Here is a 25,956-nt window from a genome sequence, read left to right on the forward strand (position 1 = left end):
GACTTGAGCCTCTGCACTTTCTCTATTTACTTACTCTGAAATGTTGGTTTCACACTCTCTGACTATATTGAAATATGGTTATCGAGGCTCATCTAGCACTTTCAAGCCTCAGTGCTTATAAAAACTTTTCCTCAGACTATCTTTTCTGAAAAAATAAAGTCATCCTTTGAGACTCATCTCAGGTGCTTCGTCATCTGTGAAGCCTTCCTTGAATTCCTCCATCTTCTAGGCATAGTCATAGACCTTCCTTTGTCTCCACAGCTCCTCATAGGGTCTTTGTCACAGTATTAAAATTAATTGTTGTATTAAAATTATTGTTCACTCCTAAGATGCTTATAGGACAATAAAATGTGATACCTTCTGGTACAATGAAACTAAATTATCCCGCTCTACCCGGCTTAAAATCCCAGTTTCAGTATTTATTGGGTGTTGGGCCATGGGAAGTTATTTAACTTTCTGTGCCTCACTTTTCTGATGTGTAAAATGGGGCTACTAATAATCTTCCTCCTAGTGCTGTTGTGAAGACTACATAAATTTTGGTAAGTAAAGGGTTTAAAATCCTGCCTTAAGATGCTCAATAAAGCTTACCTGTTATAATTGCAATCTAAAGACATTCATACTTAAATTTATCCCCACAAGTCTTAATGCTTTCTGAAATTGTAATGCATTCTCAATGAAAAATGTTAAATAAAGAAATGCCTCTGAAATTAAGGTTTAGATATGCTTCAATTCTTAATCTTTCTGCCATTTTAAACACTTTCAACTTAAGAATTGCTGCTAACAAAGATCATCTGAAGTGACAACTCAATTTTCTAAATTATTATTTGAAGATGAGATGGGTAGCACTTTCTTGATACATAGCTTTGAGACTCTGACATAATTTAGTACTATACAGACAGAGGCACCCAGTTATATTTGTTGGTATAAGCAACTTACTGTGCATGTGTGTGTGTGTGTGTATGTGTGTGTAAGCAAATGTGCACGTGTGTGTGTCTTAATAATAAATTTTTGAGGTGACTTTGAGCAACAGGTAATAAATGAATTTAAAATGTTTGCTGATCAAATTAATTTCTGTGTTGCTCTGCAATATGGCACCTTACACGTGTCCAAGTGTTGTAGTAAATCCAAAATGTCTATTTGAGAAAAACATTGACTTTGCCTCTTGACACACTTGGGATGTATTTGTATATAAAATAATATTCATTATAAGCAACATCAAGGTTTGGTCTTTCTTGAAAGGATGTCAACAATAACACCTGCTCCTTGTAAATATTAAATATAACAGTGTTGAGGCTAATATCTATTAAGCCGCTCAACCACCCCCCTTTAATTTCTACCGGAAGAAATTCTTTTATATTTGAAGGTAGGGAAATTGCTTTTTTCTCTCAATAAGTGGAGTTTCCAATAATGGGAACTCTACAAATTAATACTTTCCATGTATGTTCTTGCTGAAAAGAAACATACATTAAATTTGAAGCTCACTTAGAATAGTTCAGTTGACCATTGTTCTTGACACTTGTGCACTCCCTTGACACAGAGTTCCATATTATTTATAGTACCTTGCTTTACTATGAACTGTCTCAGAGCCTTTCCAGAAAAAAGCAGGAGCACAAATATATTTATATGTTTACACACATATATATAATGCTTGAATTGGTCCCAATGTTATCATATCACTATTCCCACATCTACAATCATCAAGACAGAGTTAATTAAACTTTAATTAGTTTCCATGTGGAAAGGAAATCTTGGCAACTGTTGTTTCATTTGCATTAGAAACATACATTACCTGAGAACCATGGGTTTTCATTATACTTTACAAATGGGGAACCATGTGTCTATGAAAATAATATTTTAATTTCATAATAGGCTAGATCTTAGACCTTTTTAATCTATTTATAAATACTAATTCATCTCTTAAATGATTTGGGTGAATTCCATACTATCATAGTAATTATAAAAATAGAATTCAAGGCTATCAAACAAAGCTTGCATAAGCAGCTCCTAGATCCTTTTAATCATGTCCATTGGGATGTGAAATTCTACACTAGCTAGGATAGATTAAAAGTCAATTTCATTAAATTTTCAACAAAATTTAAATTCTCACCTCAAATTCTGGCAAGCAAAGGCTATGGATCTGCTTTAGTCAAAACCAGAGAATGGCTTCTCAGCAGATATTTGCCCAGAACCTCAATGCGATGTCCAGCTTCCATCACAAGCAGAGTTGATATAACTGACACCCAGGAGGCAGAGTTCTAGAGCTATGCTACCTCTTCATTTGTCTTGGATTTGAAAAATCAATCCTTTTGCAAAATTAACTCACAAGAAATGAGTGCACCAGGACAACATGAAATTATCTCACCATAGAAAAGGTTAGTGATTGTTTATATTCTGTGATCACATAGAGGAATCATACAAGCAGAAACTATGTATGGTCACATCAGGGGACATCCATGCTTGGGAGTGCTTTCCTCAAAAGTTGCTAAGGCCCATCTTGTGCCGAGGGCTATTTGTGGAGCAATGCCATCTGAGTGGGGTGCCCTGGGATGGATTAGAATTGCTTGGGCCTCAGTAGACATTTCTCTCCTTTAAGGGTTTCTCTGACTTTCTGATCAATTTTGGGGTTCACCAGATACCATATGGACCTCAGGACTACCACCTATGGAGTTGTCCCAGGGCCACAAGACCAGGCCCTGATTCCTAGTAGACAGCCTGTCAAGGATATTACTCCTGCTAAACGGCACTGTATATTTTTTGCAAGATCACTAAAAATTGGACTGCCAGAATGGTACTCAAAGACTGATTTGATGTGACTCAAATTTTATATATAGATAGGTACCCCACAGAAAATAAATTTGCTGAGGGCCCATACACAGTAGTGTAATAGGGAAGAACAAATCTGACTCCATATTAGATCTGTTTCTTTTACCTTTGTACTCTGTTGCCTATGCTTAGTCATGCTGGCTCTGCACCTTTTGTAAAAGAATGTTGCCTATCGCTTGAAATATACAGGATAACCTATTCTCAAGACTCTGACCTTTAAGAGTCCATTCATGTAGAGATAAAAAGTTGCAGAACAGAGAATAACTTTTGTCTTGTTAGAGGTTTACAGGAACATCCTGACCTGATCTATGTGGACAGCTGCAAGAACAAAGGATTCCAACACCAAGAAGTTTTCAACAACTAACCACACCCCTCCCTCACCTTGCCTTAAAAGTGCTTTGCTGAAATCCTTCAGGGAGCTCAGGGTTTTGGGGGCAGGAGCCACCCATCTGCTTGTATTGCCCTGCAATAAACCTTTCTCTGCTCCAAATTTTGATGTTTTGGTTTGTTTGGACTCACGGTGTATCGGGCACATGAACTTATGTTTGGTAACACTAGGGCAACCCTGGCTACATGTTCATTTTCAACAAGGTTCTATCTGAAGACCTTCCCCACTGTATTATTCAATATTTTAAAAATAAATTTCCAAAAGGTAAATTCTAAAATCATAGGGCAAAGAATTTAAATCTTGAGTAGATTTGCTTCCTTTGAGCCAGTATTAGAATCATAAGACTCATCATGTTTCTCATTAGTTTAGGTTTTCTGAAATCTCTAGGGACTTTAATATTCCAGAGACATAATCTTCTATATCAGCTTCCTAATACTCCTTCTACTATGGTTTTCCATTTCTGTCTTTGGATTTATTTTAAACTCTCTTCAAACATAAATATTTTTATTAAAACCATAGAAAAATCTTTTAGAAAATTAAAAAATGGAAATATCAAAATGCATAAAATATTTATTTTTCTGGAAAATATTCTGGTATCATTGATACGGTCTATCTATTATAGACATGAGTCAAAAATTTTATGTAAGAAAAATAGCAGTGAAACACAAATGTGCTGAAACAGATAGTTGCCATCAACTATTTTGTGAAAAAATTTTAATTTCTTTAAAATTACAATAAGATTAAAATTTGTGTATTGTGTTGAGATTTATGTGTACATATCTGGGTTCCGGCATTTATTACTTTGGCCATAAATAGCTTCATAAATAGCTTGTAAAGCCTAAAATAATGGAATTATTTATAAAGTATAAGCAAGCCAAATCAAATATAGAGCTTCCTCAACTTACAGTGGGGTTACATCCCAATAAACTCATTGTAAACTGAAAATATTGTAAGTCGAAATGCATTTAATACACCTATTCTACTGATTATCATTACTTAGCCTAGACAGACTTAAACATTCTCAGAACACTTATATTAACCTACACTCGGAAAAAATCATCTAGCACAGAGCCTATTTTATAATCAAGTGTTGACTATCTCATGTAGTTTATTGAATATTGTACTAAAAGTGAAAAACAGAATGGTTATGCGGGTACAGAATGCATACTGTTTTCACTACATTGTAAAGTTAAAAAATCCTAAATCAAACCATTGTAAGTCTGAGACCATCTATACTCCAGAACCACAATCTAAATGGTATATCATGTTTTCTAAGAGGGAGGGAAAGGGAGATATTCTGGTCATTCAAAGATATCAACAAAAATGTAGACTATTTATACCTGCTGATTTTTCCTGTCTCTCATTGGTACACAATTCCAGAATGGCTATGACCAATAACGTGTTATAGTAACAGTTTTAATTTCATTTACACATATTAACTTCATGTCTTTGGTGAATAATGCCAAAAATAGGAACAGAATATATATTAACTTCATTAAAATAACCAGGGAGAATGGAAGCAAAGAGGGATTAAATGATATTCCAAAGCTTACCCGGGCCATTGAGTCGGGAAGAGAAACCAGGTCACTCAGATTTCAATTCCAGTGTTCTACTCACTGGTTTGTTCAACTCCTGTGCAAAACATCCATACACAATACACAATGCATAAGCCCCCTTGCCATCAAGTTGTTGTCAAAAGAAACACGCCATTACCTTTCCCACATACTGAGGCTCGGAGCCCATGTATTCCTCCAGCACAAAAAATTGATTCCATACCCAGCCACGTTTAACTCGTTGGAAATGTGATCGCCGCGCTGGCAGGTGGATAACATTCTCTCTTGGTTCTGTGGCTAAAGGCTGCTGTGGCTGAGGTTGAAGTGGTGTTAGGAGACCTCCATCAAACAGGACCCAGAGCAGCAGGGATAAACAGTTCCTTGTAAGCATTGGCAAAAGCTTTCCTACAGTAGAATAATAAAAACTCCAGCACTTAATGCAGTATTGTGGAATCCAGGTTTGAGGTGTCTGTGGCCTCTACCACTTAGTTTTCTCTTTTATTGCAGAAATGATAATGCAGGCATTAATCCTTTTGATGAAAAGGCTTCTGCTATATTATATTCCATCTAAAGGGACCTATAAAACAGATTAACAAAGATACATTAAATTGATAGAATTACATGATGATAGTCATCAAAACTTTCATTATATCTGCCAACATTTAAAGAAACAGAGAGGGAAGTCTTTAAAAGAATTATATTGGTAAATGGTCACTGCTCTTTAACCTGTTAACTTGGATAAAACAACTAAGTTTTTTTTACAGAGTTGAAAAGTATGAGTTACAATAAAGCAAAAGGTATATCATAAATAGAAGCAATCATTTTTTAATTTAATAATCATATTAAGAATAATACAGTGATCACTGTTTTTGTAATTGAAGTATAGTTGATTTACAATGTTTCAAGTGTACAGCAAAGTAATTCATATATATATATATATATTCTTTTTTAGATTTTTTCCATTATAGGTTATTACAAGATATTGAATATAATTCCCTGTGCTATACAGTAGGTCCTTGTTGTTTATTTATTTTATATATAGTAGTGTGTATCTTTTAGTCCCGAATTCCCAATTCATCCCCGCCTTTCCCCTTTGGTAACCATGTTTGTTTTCTATGTCTGTGAGTCTATTTCTGTTTTGTAAATAAGTTCATTTGTACCACTTTTTTTATATTCCACATATGAGGGATAACATGTATTTGTTTTTCTCTGTCTTAGTATGATAATCTTTAGGTCCATCCAAATGGCATTAGTGCTGCAAATGGCATTATTTCATTCTTTTTTCATGGCTGAGTAATATTCCATTGTCTATATATACCACATCTTCTTTAACCATTCATCTGTCAATGGGCACTTAGGTTGTTTCCATGTCTTGGCTATTGTAAATAGTGCTGCTATGAACATTGGGGTGCACGTATTTTTTGTATTAGAGTTCTTTTCCAGGATCACTATTTTTAAAGTGAACTGAAAGTAGGATTTCACAAACGGCACAATTGACATTTTGGGATGGATAACTCTTTGTTGCTGGGGAGCCAGCATGTGCATTTTATGATTTCTAGCAGCACCTCCTTTCCTTTACTTGATAGATGACAGTAGCATCCTCTCTCACAGTCAGTTTTGACAACCAAAAAATGTCTCCAGACATTGCCAGATAAATATTCCCTGGGAGGAGCAAAATAGGCCAAGATTGAGAAGCACAGATTTAGAGAATAAGAAAAAAACAAAGCAGTTTTAAAAAAGCAAAAAAATTCTCTGAAGTTAGAGAATAGGAAGAATAGGACCATGAAAGAAAGAACAACATAAATTACTAAACGTAAATGATCTTACTAAGATGTAAGTTATGGAGAAAATCTCAGATTGTTTTATAAGGCTTTAATATAAGCTTTAAGCTAAAAAAAAAGTTTCTCTAGCCTTGGCATACTAGAAACACTGGATAAAAAGGAATTATTTTGTAGGTGGTGTGCAGCTCAGAGCAACCTTGGGTCCCTATCAGATGGACAACCTCTGCCCTGCATTTAGGTAAAATGAGCTTTGAACATCTCCTTACAACAAACACGTTTTTTCATTTGCTTATCTAAGGTTTGGGTGTTTACAAGGTACTAGGACCTTTGTTAAACAGTAGATAAGATAACAGATACAATCCTTCCCTCTCTTAAATCAGAAATGGAAAATAAATAGTCATATAAAGAAATGAGGGCAAATTTACCAATGCTGTTTAAAAAAAAAAAAAAAAGATAGAAAACAGAATATCCTGATGGCAAAATTTAAGTGACCAAAACTTGAGTTAGCAAAAGCCTGTTATAGGTGCCAACTGCAGTGAGACCTAAAGGTGAGAGCAGATCTATGTTCTGTAAGCAGCATGGGAAAAATGTGGTTCCAGCCAGGGAAGTTTCATGCATTTGGCACTAGGGGCCCATTGCCCACAGCCTGGGAAGTTTCCAAGGGCCAAAAATGTTGGAGGCCAGAAATTATGTACAGCGTTTCCAAAACAAGAGAACTAAAATCAAAATCAATACATATTCAATCACGCACCTATAAAACAGGGCATTTTGTCAACCTGTCAGTTGCAATTCGGTTTAATGATTATTCAGTTACATACAATATAATAAAAAAGTATAATGCATTCTTTACAAATATTCAAATTGAAACATTTAATGTGGGAGCAATTCACTACACTTGAGTTAAGATATGAGATGGGGAGGGTTAAAATTTATACTTTGAGAGCATCCTACAAGGACACTCCCAAAAGGAGAAATAAAGCAGGATATGTATTTTTTTCTGGCCTGAATGGGTGCACCTGTTAGCTACTAACAAAAACTTAAACAGTATATATTTTATTGCATCTTTTCATTCTGGCAAAATAATGTTCATAAAAAGTTAACTTAGACCTATATTGTGCAATATGTTAACCACTAGCCTTATGTGGCTGTCTAGTTGAAATCTCGCAAGTTGATGTTGAGAAGTTCTCTACTTCTCAATTATATACATTTCAAAAAACTAGTACAAAAAAAAATAATGTAAAATCCCACTATTGTTTCTATATTTATTAGTTGTTGACCTGGTAATATTTTGGATATAGAGTTAAATAAATATAAACTATTTAATGTGACCTATTTCTTTTTAATTTTTAATGTGTTTACTAAAAAATTACAATTATAGATGCAGCTTGCATTTGTGATTTGCATTATTTTCTACTGAATAGAACTGATTTAAACAATAGAGTTTAAATCCCACCTGCAATTTCTACTTAAGTAATGTATTCTTAACATTCAAAATTCGAATATCTAGCACAAACTGTGTCATGTTTGTGTGACAATATATTTGCGATGTCCAAGGATATTTGCAACTCTATGCAATAAACCTGTGTAAAAATAATGCACGTTTTCCTCATCTGTTTTCAAGTTTAAATTACTAACACCAAAAACTAAAATGTTTTAATTTCTTGGATTTTCCACCTTGTCCATGTTTCTTCCCCTACTCATGTCAATCCTACCCCAGGCATATATACAGAACAGATGGGGAGATAAACATGAGTAGAAAAAATGGATGTCAGGAACTCTAACTTCCCAAACCTAGTCTATTATATATAATTAGGTTGTATTTTTGCCTTTCTGTTCCATTGATTTTTTTCTCCTCCATTTTTTTGGGGCATGAGTTATAAAAATTCAGATTTTAGTGAGCATTGATACCTAAAGTTATTTCTTTAAACAGTGTCTTTTTATTTTATATTAGAGATTTTTGATATTGTCCAGCTGGCTATATTCTTCATCAGTACCATCACTATGAGTCCAGATACCCTTTCCCCTTGGAAGTGGAGGTGTCTGAAATCTGAGTTTTGATCTCCTTTTAGAGGAATCTTTCAGAAATTCTAATTGGCCCACATCATCCCCCTTTTGTCACCTTAGAATGGGTGTTTGTGATGTGAAGAAGAATGTAAAAGTAACATAGAAAGTATGTTTTTTCATAAGCTAATTCCCCAGCACTGTAAAGATTCACATCACCAAAAACAGCCCCTAAATGCAAAACATTGTCATGAGGCTGAAGTGAAAAGGAGCCACAGAAGGGTACAGTGTGGCAGAAGAGCCCCCCATTTCCCTCGCCTTGTGCTCACTTCTTGTTCTTTCCTTTGGTTCTCTCTGGACACATATTCTACTTAGCCTGCTGTGTCCCGTATCCCTGCCGTCAAATTACTTTCTTCTTTTTTGTTAAAATATGTTTTTATATTTACAGGAATATTTATGTATGAGTAGTTTATTTAGCTGATATTTTCATTAGGATGGTGATGGCCAGGGGTGACCTCATAGGTTCTGAAGATATGCACTTAATCTTATTCTTTGCCATGAATGCTGCTGTTTTAGTATGAATTCTGCAGAAGGCAAAGCTTTTTAGGAACTCACATACCACACTGTAGTAGAAAGATCTATAATTAAAAATGTAAAGCCGGGCTTCCCTGGTGGCGCAGTGGTTGAGAGTCCGCCTGCCGATGCAGGGGACACGGGTTCGTGCCCCGGTCCAGAAAGATCCCACATGCCACGGAGCGGCTGGGCCTGTGAGCCATGGCCGCTGAGCCTGCGCGTCCGGAGCCTGTTGCTCCGCAACGGGAGAGGCCACAACAGTGAGAGGCCCGCGTACCGCAAAAAAAAAAAAAAAAACCCAAAAAACAAAAAAAAATCAAAAAATGTAAAGCCTTCTCACTGTATGCTGAGGATGTAACACACAGCACGATGACTGTAGTTAACACTGTATTGTATATCTGGAAGTTGCTAAGACAGTAGATCTTAAAAGCCAGGATTTTTATGATGATATTCATGAACTTAATAGGGCCTGCATGATCTACCTCTACACCATGCTAGACCCTTGCCATTCTCCCCTTCTCTCAAACCCTTTACTGATAAATAATATTATTAACAATAGTAATAATTTATATTACAGGTTTATTTGTATGATTATTTGTTCCACTTTTCTGAGTAGAGTGAACAGGGGCTAAAAGAGTATCAATGATGTCTCTTTTGTCAGCTTTTCTCAGCTGTGCTGTTCCTGGCATCTATAACAGTGTATTGTAAGTACCAAAAAAGCATTTGTTAAGTTTGAGGGAATCGGTCATCGAATGATAATAGCCAACTTTTACTGAAAACTCACTATGTTCCATATAATGTTGTGTGTTCTGTACCAGTACAATTGCTCTGTGAAGGTGTTATTATACCCATTTGACAGATAGAATGGAGGAATAGAGAAGTTAAATGACTTGACCATTGTCCACAGAGGAGTGCATAGCAGGCGGGTTTGAATCTGGGCACTCTGACTCAAGAGCCCATCCCCTTGGATTCTGTTCTCCACTATCCCTGAATGAACGAATGCATAATAGATGAGAACATCAAGGGTTTCAAATCCTAGCAAGACAATGAATATGAGCTTGAAGACCTGAGTTCCAAATTCTGTTTCCAAAGCAAAGTAGTTACTTCAATATTGGGCAGCATAAAGTTTCTTAGACTCATTTAGATCGTCTGTGAAATTAGAAGATTTGAAGCAATTAGGTCAATATAGTTCCTTTGAAGTCAGGAGGTTCAGGACCCCCAGCCCTCACCCACCAGGATGTAAAAAGAGACACATAATTCTAGGCAGAGACAGAAGAAAAGAAAAAAAAGCTGTAATAGACATGGCCAGTGTGCTAACAGGACTGGATGGTGGCTGAAAACTCAGAAACGGCACAACAGCCCAGCTAATCCACCTAGCAAGGCGCTAGACAGGCCGGGTGACCCAAAGCACAGAGAAGATAAGGCACTTTCCAGCTGTCCAGCCTCTTCCCAGTTAGACTGAACTGCGGGTGCTGTGCTGGGGTCTGTCAGATGAGAGGGCAGCCTGTGGGATCTAAGTGATGACTCTGAATTTGGGGGTCACTTCCAGGCTTGGTATAGTTTTAAAAAATCATAATAAAAGAAATAAATGAAAAGATAGGCTTTGGAACAAGACAGATCTGAGGAATAATGTCTAATAACGTCATAGCATAGTTTTACGCTAAGTAACTGTCTGTCAAGTAGCATTTGAATTGTGGGGACACCATCAACAATATTCTTATGTCTGTAGAGCTAAATACAAGAAGAAATAAAATATATGTTAATCTCATCACTCAATTAGAACATGTATACACATGCATTTCCTAACTCATGTTATTGCATTAGGATCCTAAAATCCATTCCAACACTCTATAAAACTGTGGTGCTTCAGTGAACAGAGGAACACATATTATTTTCAGTGCATAATGCAGCTCCCAGCAGATCCCAGCCTCCAGCCACATTGTCAGCCGGGGAGCTTTTAAAGTGTTATATCACAACAAAAGTAATGCAAGGAGATTGAAGGACTCTGGTTCTTAAGTAAAAGAGAAACAACTCCCTCAGGCATGAAATATAGCCAAAATTACAAGGAAAAATTATGAGGAGTCATCAACCTGGGTACACTTGCCCCAGCACCAATGGTGCTGTTACAAGATCAAGAACAGAGACTTGTTCTGAGGTGTCAGCACCCTATGGAAACATGGGAACTTTAAAGAAGACATATTTGTTACAAAGGACATCACCAGAGATGCGTTTTACTCCATATACTGGATTTCGGGCACAGTGTTTAAAATTTTACATTTGTCTATTATTCCTAAATTTTGTGGAGCCAAATTGGCTTTCCAAAGACTTTCCAAACCCAATGATGAGTCTGTGGAGCCACACATTGCTTTTAGCAGAAGGGAGATTTAAAAAAATGGTCATATATTAAAGCAGGGGTTAGTTAGATGTGAAATACCCAGTGACAGCTTTTCCGTTAAATGTGTCGTTAGAACTGAGAGATACCGAAGGCTGTGGTTTCTGTAGTTACTTATTTAATTTTGGGTGTGTTTGTTTTTAAGAATAGCTCTTGAAAAGGGATCTACTTTATATAAATTACACTGAAAGGGTCTATTTTTGTTAGATGATGTCTTACTAGGTTGACAGGTATGTTAATTATTACAAGTGGTTCTCGTTTTTGGAATACATTGGGGATGAGCAAATATCCCTACCACACCTCTCTTGGTCCTAGTAAGCCCAAACCAAAAGGAAATTTTACACTCTCTCTGGTGCAGCAAAATCTTAACCCCAACTCTTCTATGTTACAAACTTAACACTGAGAAGTAGAGAAGTATGGATGGTAAAGCCACTTCCATTGTCTCTTAGAAGTTAAATAAAGATGTCTGAAGGTGATAATTACTCTCTGATCTTGATCTGTGGAGTTCATTAATCCTTGCTCTCTGACTTATCCAGACCCTACTCTTTACTATATATATATATATATATATATATATATATATATATATATATACACACACACACAGTAAATGATATGATACTGGTATCGTCAATAAGCTAAGAAAAAATATCTGTGGGAGAAAAAAAAAAGAAACTCAACATGGGACATCTTTCCAGTATGGATGACAAGGAACACAATCTCTCTCCTTCCCTCTCTCGGAAGACAGATTTGAGTACACATTTACATTCATGGTGTTATTTTTAACTGCATTGTTAGAGCACCCTTGATGTGATGTTCTGAAAAAGGCAGTTTACTTCTTTGGTGTTCCTCTGCAAAATCAATAACAACAGTCTACTCATGAGAAATACATTAGACAAATCCCAACTGAGTGACATTCTATAAAATGCCTGAGCAGTACTTTTGAAAACTTTGAGTGTCATCAAAAACAAGAAAAATCTTGGGAATTCCCTGGTGGCCCAGTGGTTTGGACTCTGAACTTCCACTTCAGGGGGCCCAGATTCAATCCCAGGTTGGGAAACTAAGATCCTGCAAGCCACACAATGTGGCCAAATAAATAAATAAAGGCACGTCTTGTTTAAAAAACAAAAAACAACAACAAAAAAAGGAAAGTTGTCATAGCCAAGAGATACCTAAGGAAACGTGAAAACTAAATGTAACAGATGGGATGCTGGAACAGAAAAAGGACATTAGGTAAGAGCTAAGAAAATCTGAATAAAGTATGGACTTTAGTTAATAATAATGTGTTAATATTTATTATTTAATTGTAACAAATGTATCATGCTAATGTAAGATATAATCTCAGAAGTGCTGGATATATGTGAATTCTCTGTACTATTGTTTCAATTTTTCTGTAAATTTAAATGTGCTCAAAAATAAAGTTTATTTAAAAAAAAAGAAGAGGAAAGCATGGGATTCAGTAATAAGGATATTTAACAAGAAGAAAGGCAAAGGGAATTTTCAGCACAATAATAGAGAGGAATTTTAGGAAGAAAACTGTATATAGGCTCAGGGAGCACCAGTCCAGATTAAAGAGAAGAATTCCAAGAGGTATAACACCGAAGAGGAGAAATTAATGAATTAAAATTAATGAATTACATAGTGTTTTTAAATGGCAGAGAAGAAATTCACACTTTGTTGGAAAGTGTGTTGATGAAATAATGATTAATACATAGAAAAAAGAGGCAATTATTCATTCTTAGGAAATAAAGAAAAAATTACCAGAAATGTAACTCAATCATAATGTGATTATATTCAAGGAAGAGACTACAATTTTTGAGGCATTTTGACCATACCTATTTACCACATAAAACAACACCCTGATGCAAATATTCACTAGAAATTTTTGTTTACAAAGTTTCAGTAGAAAACCAGTTCTTAATATATTGAAACCATTTTTGTAAATTAAGAAATTATGGTTAAATAAATGAGACTTTTAAATATTTTATCATAAAAACGGCTGAGATTTCATTACCTGGAGGCTTGGCTAATGGCTAAAAAATTGTACAAGCTACTTCCTACCAGACACAGGAGAAATTTACACAGAGTAAGGGGGCAAAATTGGGAGAAAAAGAACTTCTTTAGAGTTCTATTCAGAGACTGCCTTGTAAATGATGGAAATCTTAGTTAATAGTAATTCAAGAGCTGAAAGCCACAGGATCTCCATTTTTATTACCACTTTCACGATGCCTGGAAGAAGGATATCTTACATTGGAAAATAGTTTAGATTTTTATATTGCATTCAAATTCTGTAGCAAAAAAAAATAAGGGAAAAATGCTCTAGCTGTGATAGATTGAGGAAAACTTACAGGAGGCCAGCCACAAGGGACTGATGGAGAGCTGCTTAGAAAATCAGCTTAGAGTAAGACTGGATTAAATCACAGTTCTAGCAAAAGAGCCAAGATTATCTGAAGGATGTTAAATTTCATCACAACCCTGAGTAGTCTTCCTGAATTCCTAGTTTTATGAGGCTAATCAGTACTGAAGGGAAAAGAGCAAATTATAATGTGTACATTTTGAGCGCAAAACTAAATAGCGTGTAGGTGCAATACTTCAGAATAGCAAAGTGAGGGGTTCAGTAGACACTCTTCAGAGCAAAGCAGCAATTTTACTAAGAAAATTATTTTATATATACTACCAAATGTAAAACGGATGGCTAGTTGGAAGCTGCTGCATAGCACAGGGAGATTAGCTTGGTGCTTTGTGAAGACCTGGAGGGGTGGGATAGGGAGGGTGGGAGGGAGGCTCAAGGAGGGGATATGGGGATATATGTATGCATATAGCTGATTCACTTTGTTGTACAGCAGAAACTAACACAACATTGTAAAGCAATTATACTCTAATAAAGATTAAAAAATAGAAAATACAATTGAAAAAATAAAAAACAATCATTTAAAGTCACTGGAAGTTGTCTTAAGCATATACAGCAAATGGAGAGACACTCATTTGAGGAAGTCTACTAAATCTTGGTAAGAACCGAACGAGTCTGTGACATTGAGCCATGACCTGCTTTCTTAGGTGATATTATTAAATTTATATGTCCCAGGTCTGTGCTACAGAAGCTCTCTACTTTGGACAGGAGCAACTAAGAAGTTGGAGGCTCTTTACCCAGCTCCTAATCTCAAGCTTGGGTTTTATCTTGGGAGGAAAAGGCTGGCAGTGGTGTTTCACATCCCAAGTCCTGTGTTTCAGAAATGCTGTCTCAGGCAGGTGTGGTGGAAAGAATAAGACTTCCTTTCTCACTAGCTTCCATTCAGAGGGTGAAAGCTCTACTCCAGGCACACCTGGTTGAGAATAGAGGGGCCCACCCTAGCTCACTTGTAGGGCAAAGTTTCTGCATTTGTAGGGGCAAACTGAGAAGATCAGTGGTGGCTACCTCGTGTCACCACCATCACCAATGGCCACTCATAGCATGAGGATGGCACTACAGGAAGAGCAGGTCCTGGCTCCCAGCTCTGTTGCAGAGCTTCAGGTATTCTTCTCAAGAGAAAGGAAGGTCAAAAGGATAAAGAGCTCCAGGGCTGTGTTTGAGAGGACACACTTTATTTCTAACAGAATGCGAACTCCTTGTCCAAGAGTGCTGTTGAAACAGTGGAGATCTTTGTGCAGAGCAATTAAAGATTTTGGTAAATCTATGATACGAACAGAATGGAAGAGCAGCCAGGAGTTTAATAGAACCAAGAAAAGGATAACCAAGAAGAGCCCTTTGGGATCAGTCAACTCTAGGGATTGGGAAGGCTATGCACATGTGCTAAGCTGTACTCACTCACTAGAGATCACAACTGGGAATGAAAGAGATGTGAAAGCACTCCCCAGCCTGCAGCCAGAACATCAACATGGGTCAGGGGCGGTGGGGAGGGGTCGTTTCACTGGCACAAGGAGCTTAAATACAACTTCACACCAAACACCCACTGAGCAATAATCTTCTCTGACCCCGGGGCAACTCCTAGGAATCCAGACTTAAAAATTATACACATCCCTTGCAGTCATGAAGAATGTGTGTATCCTCAGTACTGTGCCCTCTCAGAAGTAATTAGAGATAAAATCTTTAAGTACCAGTTCCCAACTAAACATGGAGCAAAAAATGCAAATTTATTACTCAGTAATAGCAGCCTACAAGTCACACAGATATCCAGTGGTAGAGGGTAAAAATGTGACCAGCTAAGGGGCTTAAGCACAGCCACTGACAAATAGGCGGCTTCTGCTGATGCAGGACCAATACCAGATGTAGCCAGGTTGAAAGATCAACAAGAGAAAACAAACTTGAACAGAGGTCACACGTTGTAGACGTAGTATACGTTTCCAAATAAATTCACCCAATTCACTAAACAAATAAATGACCAAGCAAACAACAGCAAGAACAACCTCCAGGGGAGAGGATTGGAGGTTCAATAATCACTGCTGCTACAATATATTATTTATAAAGTCTGGTTTTCAACACTTACAAGACATGCAAAGAAACAGGAAAGTGTGACCCACATACTGGGAAATGAGCAGTCAGAGAAATTAGCCTTTGAAGGGGCCTAGATGACGAACTTAGAATCCAAAGGGTTTAAAGTAACTATTGTAAACATGGGCTTCTGAGCTAACAGGTATCAACCTGCAGGGAAGACATACACACCCTGGGGGCCAATTTACAGTGTCTATGTTTGGCTCGTTTACACACCACCATGCAATGGAATATTATTTGGACTGAAAAGGAATACAGTACTAATACATGCTACAACATTGATGAACATTGAAAACACTGAGCTAAAAGAAAGAAGCTAGCCACAAAAGACCACATATTGTATGAATTTCATTTATATGACATGTTCAGACTAGGCAAATATATAAAGACAGAGGGTAAATTAATGGTTGCCCAGGGCTAGTACGTGGTGTGAAGTGTGAGGAGTAATTGCTAATGGGTTTGGGATTTCTTCCAGGTAGGACAAAAGTGACTAGTGATCTAAAATTAGATTGTGGTGATGCACAGTTATATGAATATACCAATAAAACACTGAATTGCATAAAGTGTATGAATTCTATGGTATGAAAATTATATCACAATAAAACTGTTACCAACACACACACACACACACACACACACACACATGACCAAATGGTGGACTTCACACTCAAGATTTTGGACTGTAGTTAGGGCACCTGAAATTGTCTTTGTTTCTTGAAATAAACTGAATCAAGCAGGGTCACGATGCATGTGCTAATAGATTTTACATAATAGTGATCAGTGCCTACCTCAATACTCACATACGGCACATATTTGAGAATCTGCCCACTGATATACCACTGCTAGTACCTAAGGGTTTCATCATGACCGCCTAAGCAGCATGTACATCCTCTAAATTTTTACAGAAATCATCTGTGCTGGAGATAGTCCCACATTTGTTTCATCAGTGCTGCTTCATGCTTCAATGGGAATCAATAGACAAGCTGTTAATGTATGATTTTCTTCCAACACACAAAGAAAGTGCATTCCTTTCAAATATTACTGGAGGCATTGAACTTGTGTAACAGAGGGGTTTGAATCCATGCCTTGACGTACTTGCTAGACTAAGCCTTGAAAGCACCTTTACAGATTCCCCACGGGAATCTGAACCACCGTCAGCAAAAGAGCCCTTGGGTTGCAAAAATAAATATCATGTTACTCTTTATGGAGAACCACAAAGATTTAAATAATACCAATACTTAATGGAGTGAGGAGTTTTACTCACCAGAATTCCAGAGGGACTAAATCCAGGAAGAAAATGAGCCTAAGATTAGCACAGACTATATTTCTAAAAAGAATTATGTAAGGAAGAAAGGAATGACTACAGGACCATCACGACAGGGAGAGGACACCATGGGGTAGGAGTAGGTGAGCATGGGGGATGGGGAAGGGAAGAGGGAGGAGATTTGGGGGCTGCGTGTTAATTTGGAGGGTTTTAATGGGCATAAGAAGGCATCAGGATGACCCAGCTACATATCAGTACAGATTTCAAGACACAAAAATAATTGAGGCTACAAAGCTATCGATTGGATTTCTGAACACCAAGAAAATATTTTGTCTTTCTCAAGTAAAAAAGTACTTGTATGTACTAACCAATTTTTAATTTAATTTTATTTATTTATTTATTTTGCAGTATGCGGGCCTCTCACTGCTGTGGCCACTCCCGTTGCGGAGCACAGGCTCCAGACGCGCAGGTTCAGTGGCCGTGGCTCACGGGCCCAGCCTTTCCGCGGCATGTGGGATCTTCCTGGACCGGGGCACAAACCCATGTCCCCTGCATCGGCAGGCGGACTCTCAACCACTGTACCACCAGGGAAGCCCGCTAACCAATTTTTAAAATGATTTTCTTATTTCTAAACCTTAAATGTAATACTAGAGAGGTTTTTCTTGTATATTATTGGAGGGATAATGAGGGATATGTTCAGGTCCGTGAATCGATATTGGATTTTAATTTTTCAAGTAGAAAAATAGTGGGGAGGGAGAAGGAAAGGAAGAAGAGCTATTATAGGAAAAGAAAAACAGTAAGCAGCACACATTCTCTAATTCCAGACAATACTGAGATTGCACAAAGCTTGCAAGACTTCTTTTTCCCCTTAGAATTACCTCCAGCTCTTCTTTAACTCTTACAAAGTTAAAGTTAACTCTTTAAACATAACTCTTTAAAGATAACTCTTCTTTCTCTCATTACGAAGCGTCAAATGTGTCTCCATAACTCTTACATAACTCTCTTTAAAGTCTTATCCATATTGCTATGGCTTCTTTATCTATTATATGCCACATTATTATGTTTTCATTTATAAAACCCACTCTTTAAATATATATTATATATATATATAAATTATAAATTACAGGGTTGATTTATTAAAATATCCCTGTATGTCATGGTCCTCCTGATTTTCATATGCCACAGGACAGAAATGCTTTTCTTCTTTTGGGAGCCACCCTATAATTTCACTTATTTAAATATATTTTATTTATAACTCAATTATTTAACCAGTTGAGGGATACACATTATTTACCAAGGTACCGGCTGTGTCATGTGAACTTTATTTACTATAGAATATTATTTCCAAATTACACCATTAATTTTGCTATAATATATAATTATTGATATTTAATTATGAAAATCACATATTCTCTTTGTACAACAATTTGAAAATACAGCATAAACATAAAATTAAAATTACTTATATTGGCACCTGGATTTTTGCTCATTTCTTCAGCATACAAATATTTTTTCAGCACCTAATATCTTCCAGGCACAATTTTAAACACTGCAGCCTGTCTCGAACAAAACTGACACAATTTCCTATCTACAGGGTGCTTTCACTAGGAAGATAATAAAAATGATGTTGATGTAATTATCTGAATATTTTATTCCCATATTTAAAACATTGATCATGTATTCTATGTGTTATATGTTTATGTGTGTTATAATGGAAAATGTATAATTGATTTGGAAGACTGTAGAACATTATTTTTTTATTTTTATTTATTTATTTACTTATTTTTGCGGTACGCGGGCCTCTCACCGCTGCGGCCTCTTCCACTGCTGAGCACAGGCTCCGGATGCGCAGGCCCAGCGGCCATGGCCCACGGGCCCAGCCGCTCCGCGGCATGTGGGATCCTCCCAGACCGGGGCACGAACCCACGTCCCCTGCATCGGCAGGAGGACTCTCAACCACTGCGCCACCAGGGAAGCCCTGTAGGACATTATTTTTATTTTTCTTCTGTTTGTAGATTTCTTAAACTTTCTTAATATCAGGATCTCATTAGAAAACTTATCATGCAAAATTGACTCTTACATTTTTCTAGAATATAGAAGTATAGTGTGCCCAGTGTTCCTTTGGACAATAGCCCCATCTATCTTAGACTTCAAATCTAAGTATGCCTTCAAGTATGCCTAGAAAGATTTTCCACTTTTCTAAGAATTATTAAATACAAATGGAGACAGTACAAATGAAAGTAAATAAAATAGAAGAGAAATTGTCAAAAAGTGAGCTTATTTTTAATATCATAAATCAAAGGAAGTAGTAAACTATTAATTCCAAAGAACTCCATACAAATGATATAATTCTATAAACTATAGATGAGGAAACTGGGATACATGTAGCAGACAGATTTCTATTAATGGTATACTTTAGGGATTGGCAAATATTTTATGTAAAGGACCGGATAAGAAGTATCTTAGGCTTTATGGGTTTTAAGGTCTCTGTCATAAGTACTCAACACTATCTTGCAGCCTGAAAGAAGTCATTAACAACATGTAACCAGATGGGTGCAGGTGTGTTCCAATAGGACTCTATTTACAAAATCAGACATTGAGCAGAATTTGGCCAGAAGTCCACAGCTTGCTGATCCCTAATACCTGAAAATACTCTGCATAGCACCTTTCAAGAGGAAAGGTATCTTTAAAGTTACTTATAACTGGATATGTGTCAGACTTTTCATGTCAATAAGACTGTTGTGTTTGTTTGATTCTCTTTTGAATACATGAAATGTTTTAAAGAGAAACAACTCTGGAATCTACAGGGATATTAAGTAAGACATTATAGTGCCCAGGGAGCTTCCTCCATCCTTAAACTACATTTATTCTTTGTAATTGAGCTATGAGCTTTCAAATAATGTCCCTTGATTGTTTTGCAAGGGTAGACATTCTTCAACATAGAGTAGGAAGCGCACCACATCCCAGAGTGGGGAATAGACACTAATCTACACTGACCTACATCATTAGAGGCCCTGAAGTCCTGTCCCAGTGTGACTTATACATGTTCACTACTCTCATGATTAATGGATACAGTATTTCAGCACTTGCCGCTCTGACTTTCAGCACTTAGAGATGGCAGATGGGTGACAGAGAAAGAAATACAAAAGCCATGATTCTGTGACAGCTTCTAATCTTGGATCTTGATATATCTTGGTCTCAAGGAAGCAGATCTAACAACATTTCTATCTTTCTTTTAACATTTATTATTCTTTATTTTTCTTTCACCCTGTCTTTCTCTTAAAAATTGTCATGCTCTTAAAGTAGGTGAGAAACACTGAACTTTAGGAGATGATACAGGTAGCTTTCATTCTTACAGCTAACAGTCCAAATAATGGTGGCGGGGGGCAGTTGTAGACTATAGCACCTATGCAGCTGCTTTCCACACAAATTTTCTCAAATGATAAATAAATTGACCTTTCTTCTCTAGTGGGAACACATAGACGAATATTGACTTGGACAGGTGCTGGGCTTTTCTTTAATTTCATAAATTGCATTGCATTCTGTCTTTACTGCCAGCAAAGTCCTTATCACTTTTTGTACAGTAAATAGTTTATTGCTTATTAAATAATAAAATCCAGAAATTAGATTGCTTTACAGATTAATGAATCTGCTAAAAAATCTGGGTAATTCTAGGCTTTCAAAGTCACTGATTCTGAATTGAAGGTTACATATAAAAGTAAAATAACATAGTATTGCCTTTTCTCATTTACATTTATTTAATATAACACTATTTTGGATTGATTGTTTAGCCAAATGCAACATCAGTATATGAAATAATGGTACCATGTAAGTAAAGGAAGTACATCGACTTGTCAAATCAGGTGTTTGGCAATAAACATAAATTTGTCCAGCTATTGCACTTCGCATCATTACAGTTTGGAAGAAAAATCCATATTGCATTTGTAAGGGTAGGATTCATTGAAATGAAACAAAGAAACAGTCCCTGGTGAGGCTGCACTTGAGGTGAACTCATAACGCAATATTATGAGAAAAGTGAATGCAAACCTCCGCTTTATATATTGAGAAGCTAATCAGAGCTCTAGAAACCTTGCAAGTAAATAGATATAGCATCTATATTACACCAGGTGTAGCATACAAAATAGATATTTATCTCTTATCTTTGTAAATATATTATCAAAATGCTTTTTAAAAGTTTAGCTATTAAACAACTATTGCCGGTTTCTTTGTGGATGTTTGAATTCGATCATATAAAAATTAGCGTCATTTTAAATGGTTTTAGATGTAAGTGTGGGGAATGGTCATTTTGGGATGTTATCCAGTCTTTGCAAAGTATGTATTTGGAAAGCGATATTGCTTCATTTGGAGTCAGATTAAATGAGGAAAGAAGGGAGGGAGGGAGGGAGGAAGAAAAGAAACTTAAAAGTTAGCTTTATTATTACCAGGACTGTTCTGGAAGGAGAATTTATCTTGGAAGTCTTTACAACCAGACCTTTCTCCTGGTAGGTCCAGAAATCTGTGTATTTAGAACATTGGCTAATATTGCCAAACTGAACACATTGCAAGTCAATACATGGATTTGCACTCCCATTCAAAGTATGTGAGAACCTGTAGCCCTTTATCCTCTAAAATCTTCATTTCCAAAATTTTTGATTAGTAATCTAATAAAAGGTGGAGAATATATAAAGTTTTTATTTGACCTGACAAAACACAGAGGCCTCATATCTTCCATTATTTGTAAGGCACTTGGCTTTTATTTATAATTAACTGTTATTGTTTTTGTCCATTTTTTAATGGGACACATGTTAGTTTGCTACAGCAAATTATCACAACCTGGGCATCTTAACCAACAGAAATTTACTTGTTTTACATTTCTGGAGGCTAGAGATCTGAAATTAAGGTGTCAGCAGGGTTGGCTCCTTCTGAGGATTGTGAGGGAGAATCTAGTCTATGCCGCTTTTCGAGCTTCTGGTCACAACAGAAGACCTTTGGCTTACAGATGACATTCTCCTTTTGTTTTCACATCCTCTTACCTCTGTACGTGTCTATCTCTGTGTCCACATCTCCCCCCACTTTTTTTTTGTAAGTACACCAGCCATGTTGGATGAAGGCCAACCTTAATGACCTCATTTTAACATAATTGCTTATATGAAGACTCTATTTCCAAATAAGGTCACATTCTGAAGTAGTGAGGGACTTCAATATATTTTTTGTGGAGGGGTACACAATTCAACCCATCACAGGACAACATACGCTTTTTGTTGTTATTTAAATTTTAGGGCTTTTATGGTACTATATATTGTAGTGTTGGTCAGATGTATTGTGAATATCATTTCTAGGTTAGCACATGTGTTTTGATTAGTTCACAGCATATTATGACAGTAGAAATTTCAAATTTTTGTGGTCAAATTTGTTATTCTTGTCATTAAGATTCCTGGGTACCATGTCTGTTTTCTGATGTTCTCATCTAGTTCTCTCATTTCCTTTTAATGTAAATCTTTGACCCTCTTGGAATGTATTTTGACATACATACAAAAATGTATTTTGACATACATTTTATCCAGTAGACACACCAATCATCCTAATATCTCTTATTAACTAATACATGTAATAACGTTGTATAAGAGAGAATATTTGTTGAGGTTGACTATCTTCTGGGCACTCTTCCAAAAACTTTATATTATTAATCACTTAATGCTTACCAAAAAGCCTACCTTTTTACCATCCTTATTTTCAGACAAAGACATGAGACACAGTGGGGATCAGCCTGCCTATTCTAAGGGCTCCACGACTTCATTGACTGTAGTTGGAAAAAAATCCTAGAGCTCTTCATGCTCCAGAAAAGAATGCCCCACCCACAGTTTGCACTAAAAAATATTATTTATCCAGTAGATAATTTTTTGTTAGGGCTAGATATCTCTTTCCTGCTCTTCCAGGTGTATCACACAGTGGCATCAATTCTACATAGTGTAAGAAGCATCACTATTGAGGTTATATGCATCTTAACAGAAATAAAATCCTGAAATTAGAAGACTAAAGATTTCGTAGGTGAGCCCTCTGGCATCACTTAGATGGTAGGAGAGGCAACTTGGAGGGAAGGTTTCTCCTGTTTATTCCCCCTGGACTTGGTCTTGTGTGTAACCCCCGCTTCTTCATCTTCTCCCAGCTGTTCATTCTGCTGAGTCCCATTCTGCTGCATGTCCAAGTGCATGAAGTATGTCAGAGCTGGCCCCTCGGTCATGCTGCAGCACCACACTTCTACTCTTTTTGAAATTGATCTACTTTAGAGGCTTAAGAATTTGAGTAAATCGATAGGCATTAGTCCATCTTCAATATAAAGAGCCTCAATCCTGTGTGATATATAAATGTATAGATTAATTACTTTAGTAAAATGAAGGAAATTATACCAAAAAGACCCTGATATATAACAATAATTCACAAGAAATTCATAATAATAAGCAAGAAGAAGATATGAAACAAAGGGAACAAGTGATAATGTAAAGGGTACTGGCCTTAATTGGTAAATTATTATACACCATGACCTGTTTTTCCCATGGGTCCATAAGAAGATACACATGAAGATTTTTATCACTATGTTGTTTGTGGGTAACAAATGGAAGCAGGCACATAACTGTGCATCACTACAGCAGCAGGGATATAAAGTGTGTTACAGGCATAAGATGAGACACTATAAAACAACCAGAAGTAATGAACTAGATTTACATGTAGCAACATGGCTAGATCTCAAAAACACAATGCTGAGTGAAAAAGCATGGAGTAGAAAAATATTTTCAACAAAAATCATGTCTGCAATATAAGAATCATACATAATCAATATGATACCAATATTCTTATGACACTATTTAAAGAAAAGTATGGAAAGGGGATTGGAAGGACACACATAACATACTCTTGAATAACTGTTTCTATACATATGGAGACATGGAAGAGGGATGAAGAGAAATCATACAGAGAATAAGAGGCATTGCATTGAACAATGGTGCTAGTGAGCCATGACCTGAAGCATATGATCAACTCAGTTTTGTACACCTGAGGTCTGATAGAAAGAACAAAGTAGCTAGGAACTCATCATGTGGGTAACTCGAGACCAGAGTCCAACTCTTAGAGATGTAGTGACTTTATTGCTGGAGAATGTCATCCTGAGTGATGACACAGATGACAAATGATGACAGGCTGTAGAAGCCTTCTTTAATAATATGTCTTATGTCACATTAGGCTCATAATATACTTGGAAGGGATTAGAGCATTGATTAATGCTTTTTCAGTAACTCTCTTAAGAAAATGAAGGTTTTATACACTGGTACTATATTAATTTTATAAGTATAAACACATTACTGCCTTGGAGATAATCATTTTTAGATTTTAAACTGTATAATTTGAGCAAAGTTTATAAATGTTACCAAGCAATTAACAGAATATTTTGAGTCAAATACTTGACAAAAACAAGCCTCATTTAAATGTGTGGGAAAATACTGCCTACTTTGCAAGGGGCTGATTTTTTATACTTCACACTTATGATACTTAAGTTTGGAGGAGACAATTCTCCATGCACCTCTTATGCTTCTGGAAATGAAGTACTGACTGTCCTTGAGTTTTGGACCATCTTTTCAAGGATGCAAGATAGAGAATGGGTCTTTCACTGGAGAAAAGGACAGTTCTACTTCAAGTTTTGGGAGATAGAGATAACATCTCACCCCAGAGTAAAAGTCAAGCATGCTTACTGCCCATTATAAATGATGCAGATTCCCTAAGTTCAAGGCTCCTCTCCTGTAATTCAACTTACTTTGTTTACAGATGTCACTTGGTCCTTCTCACATAACCTTATGGGATTCAAGGGAACAGGCACAAGAAAATGCTGATACACTGGCTACTGCTGTCACTGTGAATAATGAAGTACATTGTCTCTGACCCATGAGTCCCATGCCTTCTAATAGCATCCATGAAACTGGCAAGCTAACTTGTTAGCTTACAAGCAGGGTAAAATCTCACATAGTTCTTAACAGTAATCAAGAGAAAAACTATTGGGCACTCTCTGAGCTCTGAATTTTTGAGCCTTTGACTATATCACAAACAAGTATATTTTATTTATTGAAGACATCTCTTATTCCTCAGAGTATCAAAGGTGCACAGCCAAGGATTTGTCACAGATAGCTGAAACACTCAACTGTATCACATAATCTGAATACTTCAGATTGTTGCCTAAATCATTATATAATATATTTGTTATTTTCTTGAATGGTGGGTGATGGTAATTACTCATTGCCCTTTTCCCATGATCTCTCTTCAGTAACACCACCGTGGAGGTAACATTCATGTTACAACTCAATGTGAAACCATCTGTCAAATTATTTTCTAAGATGACACTAGTGATCTGACAAAATAAGGATAATGATAGAATGGAGTTAGAGAAAAGAGAGATATACCTGTTTTAGAGGCACCTTTTATTCTACAATAACTGAAATATTAAAAGGTTAGGTGAGAGGAGTGTGGATCATATGTAGTTGCTTTCTCATTTTTCCAGAGACTAACTCTTTAAGCTATGATCATAAATCCAGGAACATTCTCTATACTTTGTTGAGCAATTCGATTTGAGTTTCACTACGTACTTGGTGCTCTTGGTTACAAGTGAATTTTTCATTTACATAATCACATTCTGCCCACTTGAATATTC

The 25,956-nt window shown here is 36.5% G+C and overlaps 1 protein-coding gene across 5 annotated transcripts in view; it reads right to left on the reverse strand.

Moving 5' to 3' along the window:
• Positions 1-25,956, reverse strand: part of CDH12 (cadherin 12) — a 981,162-nt gene that overhangs the window by 274,156 nt on the left and 681,050 nt on the right. For all 5 annotated transcript variants that reach the window (XM_060295685.1, XM_060295681.1, XM_060295683.1 and 2 more), the window contains one exon: positions 4,925-5,341. In XM_060295685.1, the coding sequence (XP_060151668.1) occupies positions 4,925-5,155 (231 nt within the window). In that variant the 5' untranslated portion in view covers positions 5,156-5,341. The remainder of the gene's footprint in view (positions 1-4,924; positions 5,342-25,956) is intronic.

The sequence above is a fragment of the Globicephala melas genome, chromosome 3, assembly GCF_963455315.2.
Source record: "Globicephala melas chromosome 3, mGloMel1.2, whole genome shotgun sequence".
In the NCBI taxonomy this organism is placed as follows: domain Eukaryota; kingdom Metazoa; phylum Chordata; class Mammalia; order Artiodactyla; family Delphinidae; genus Globicephala; species Globicephala melas.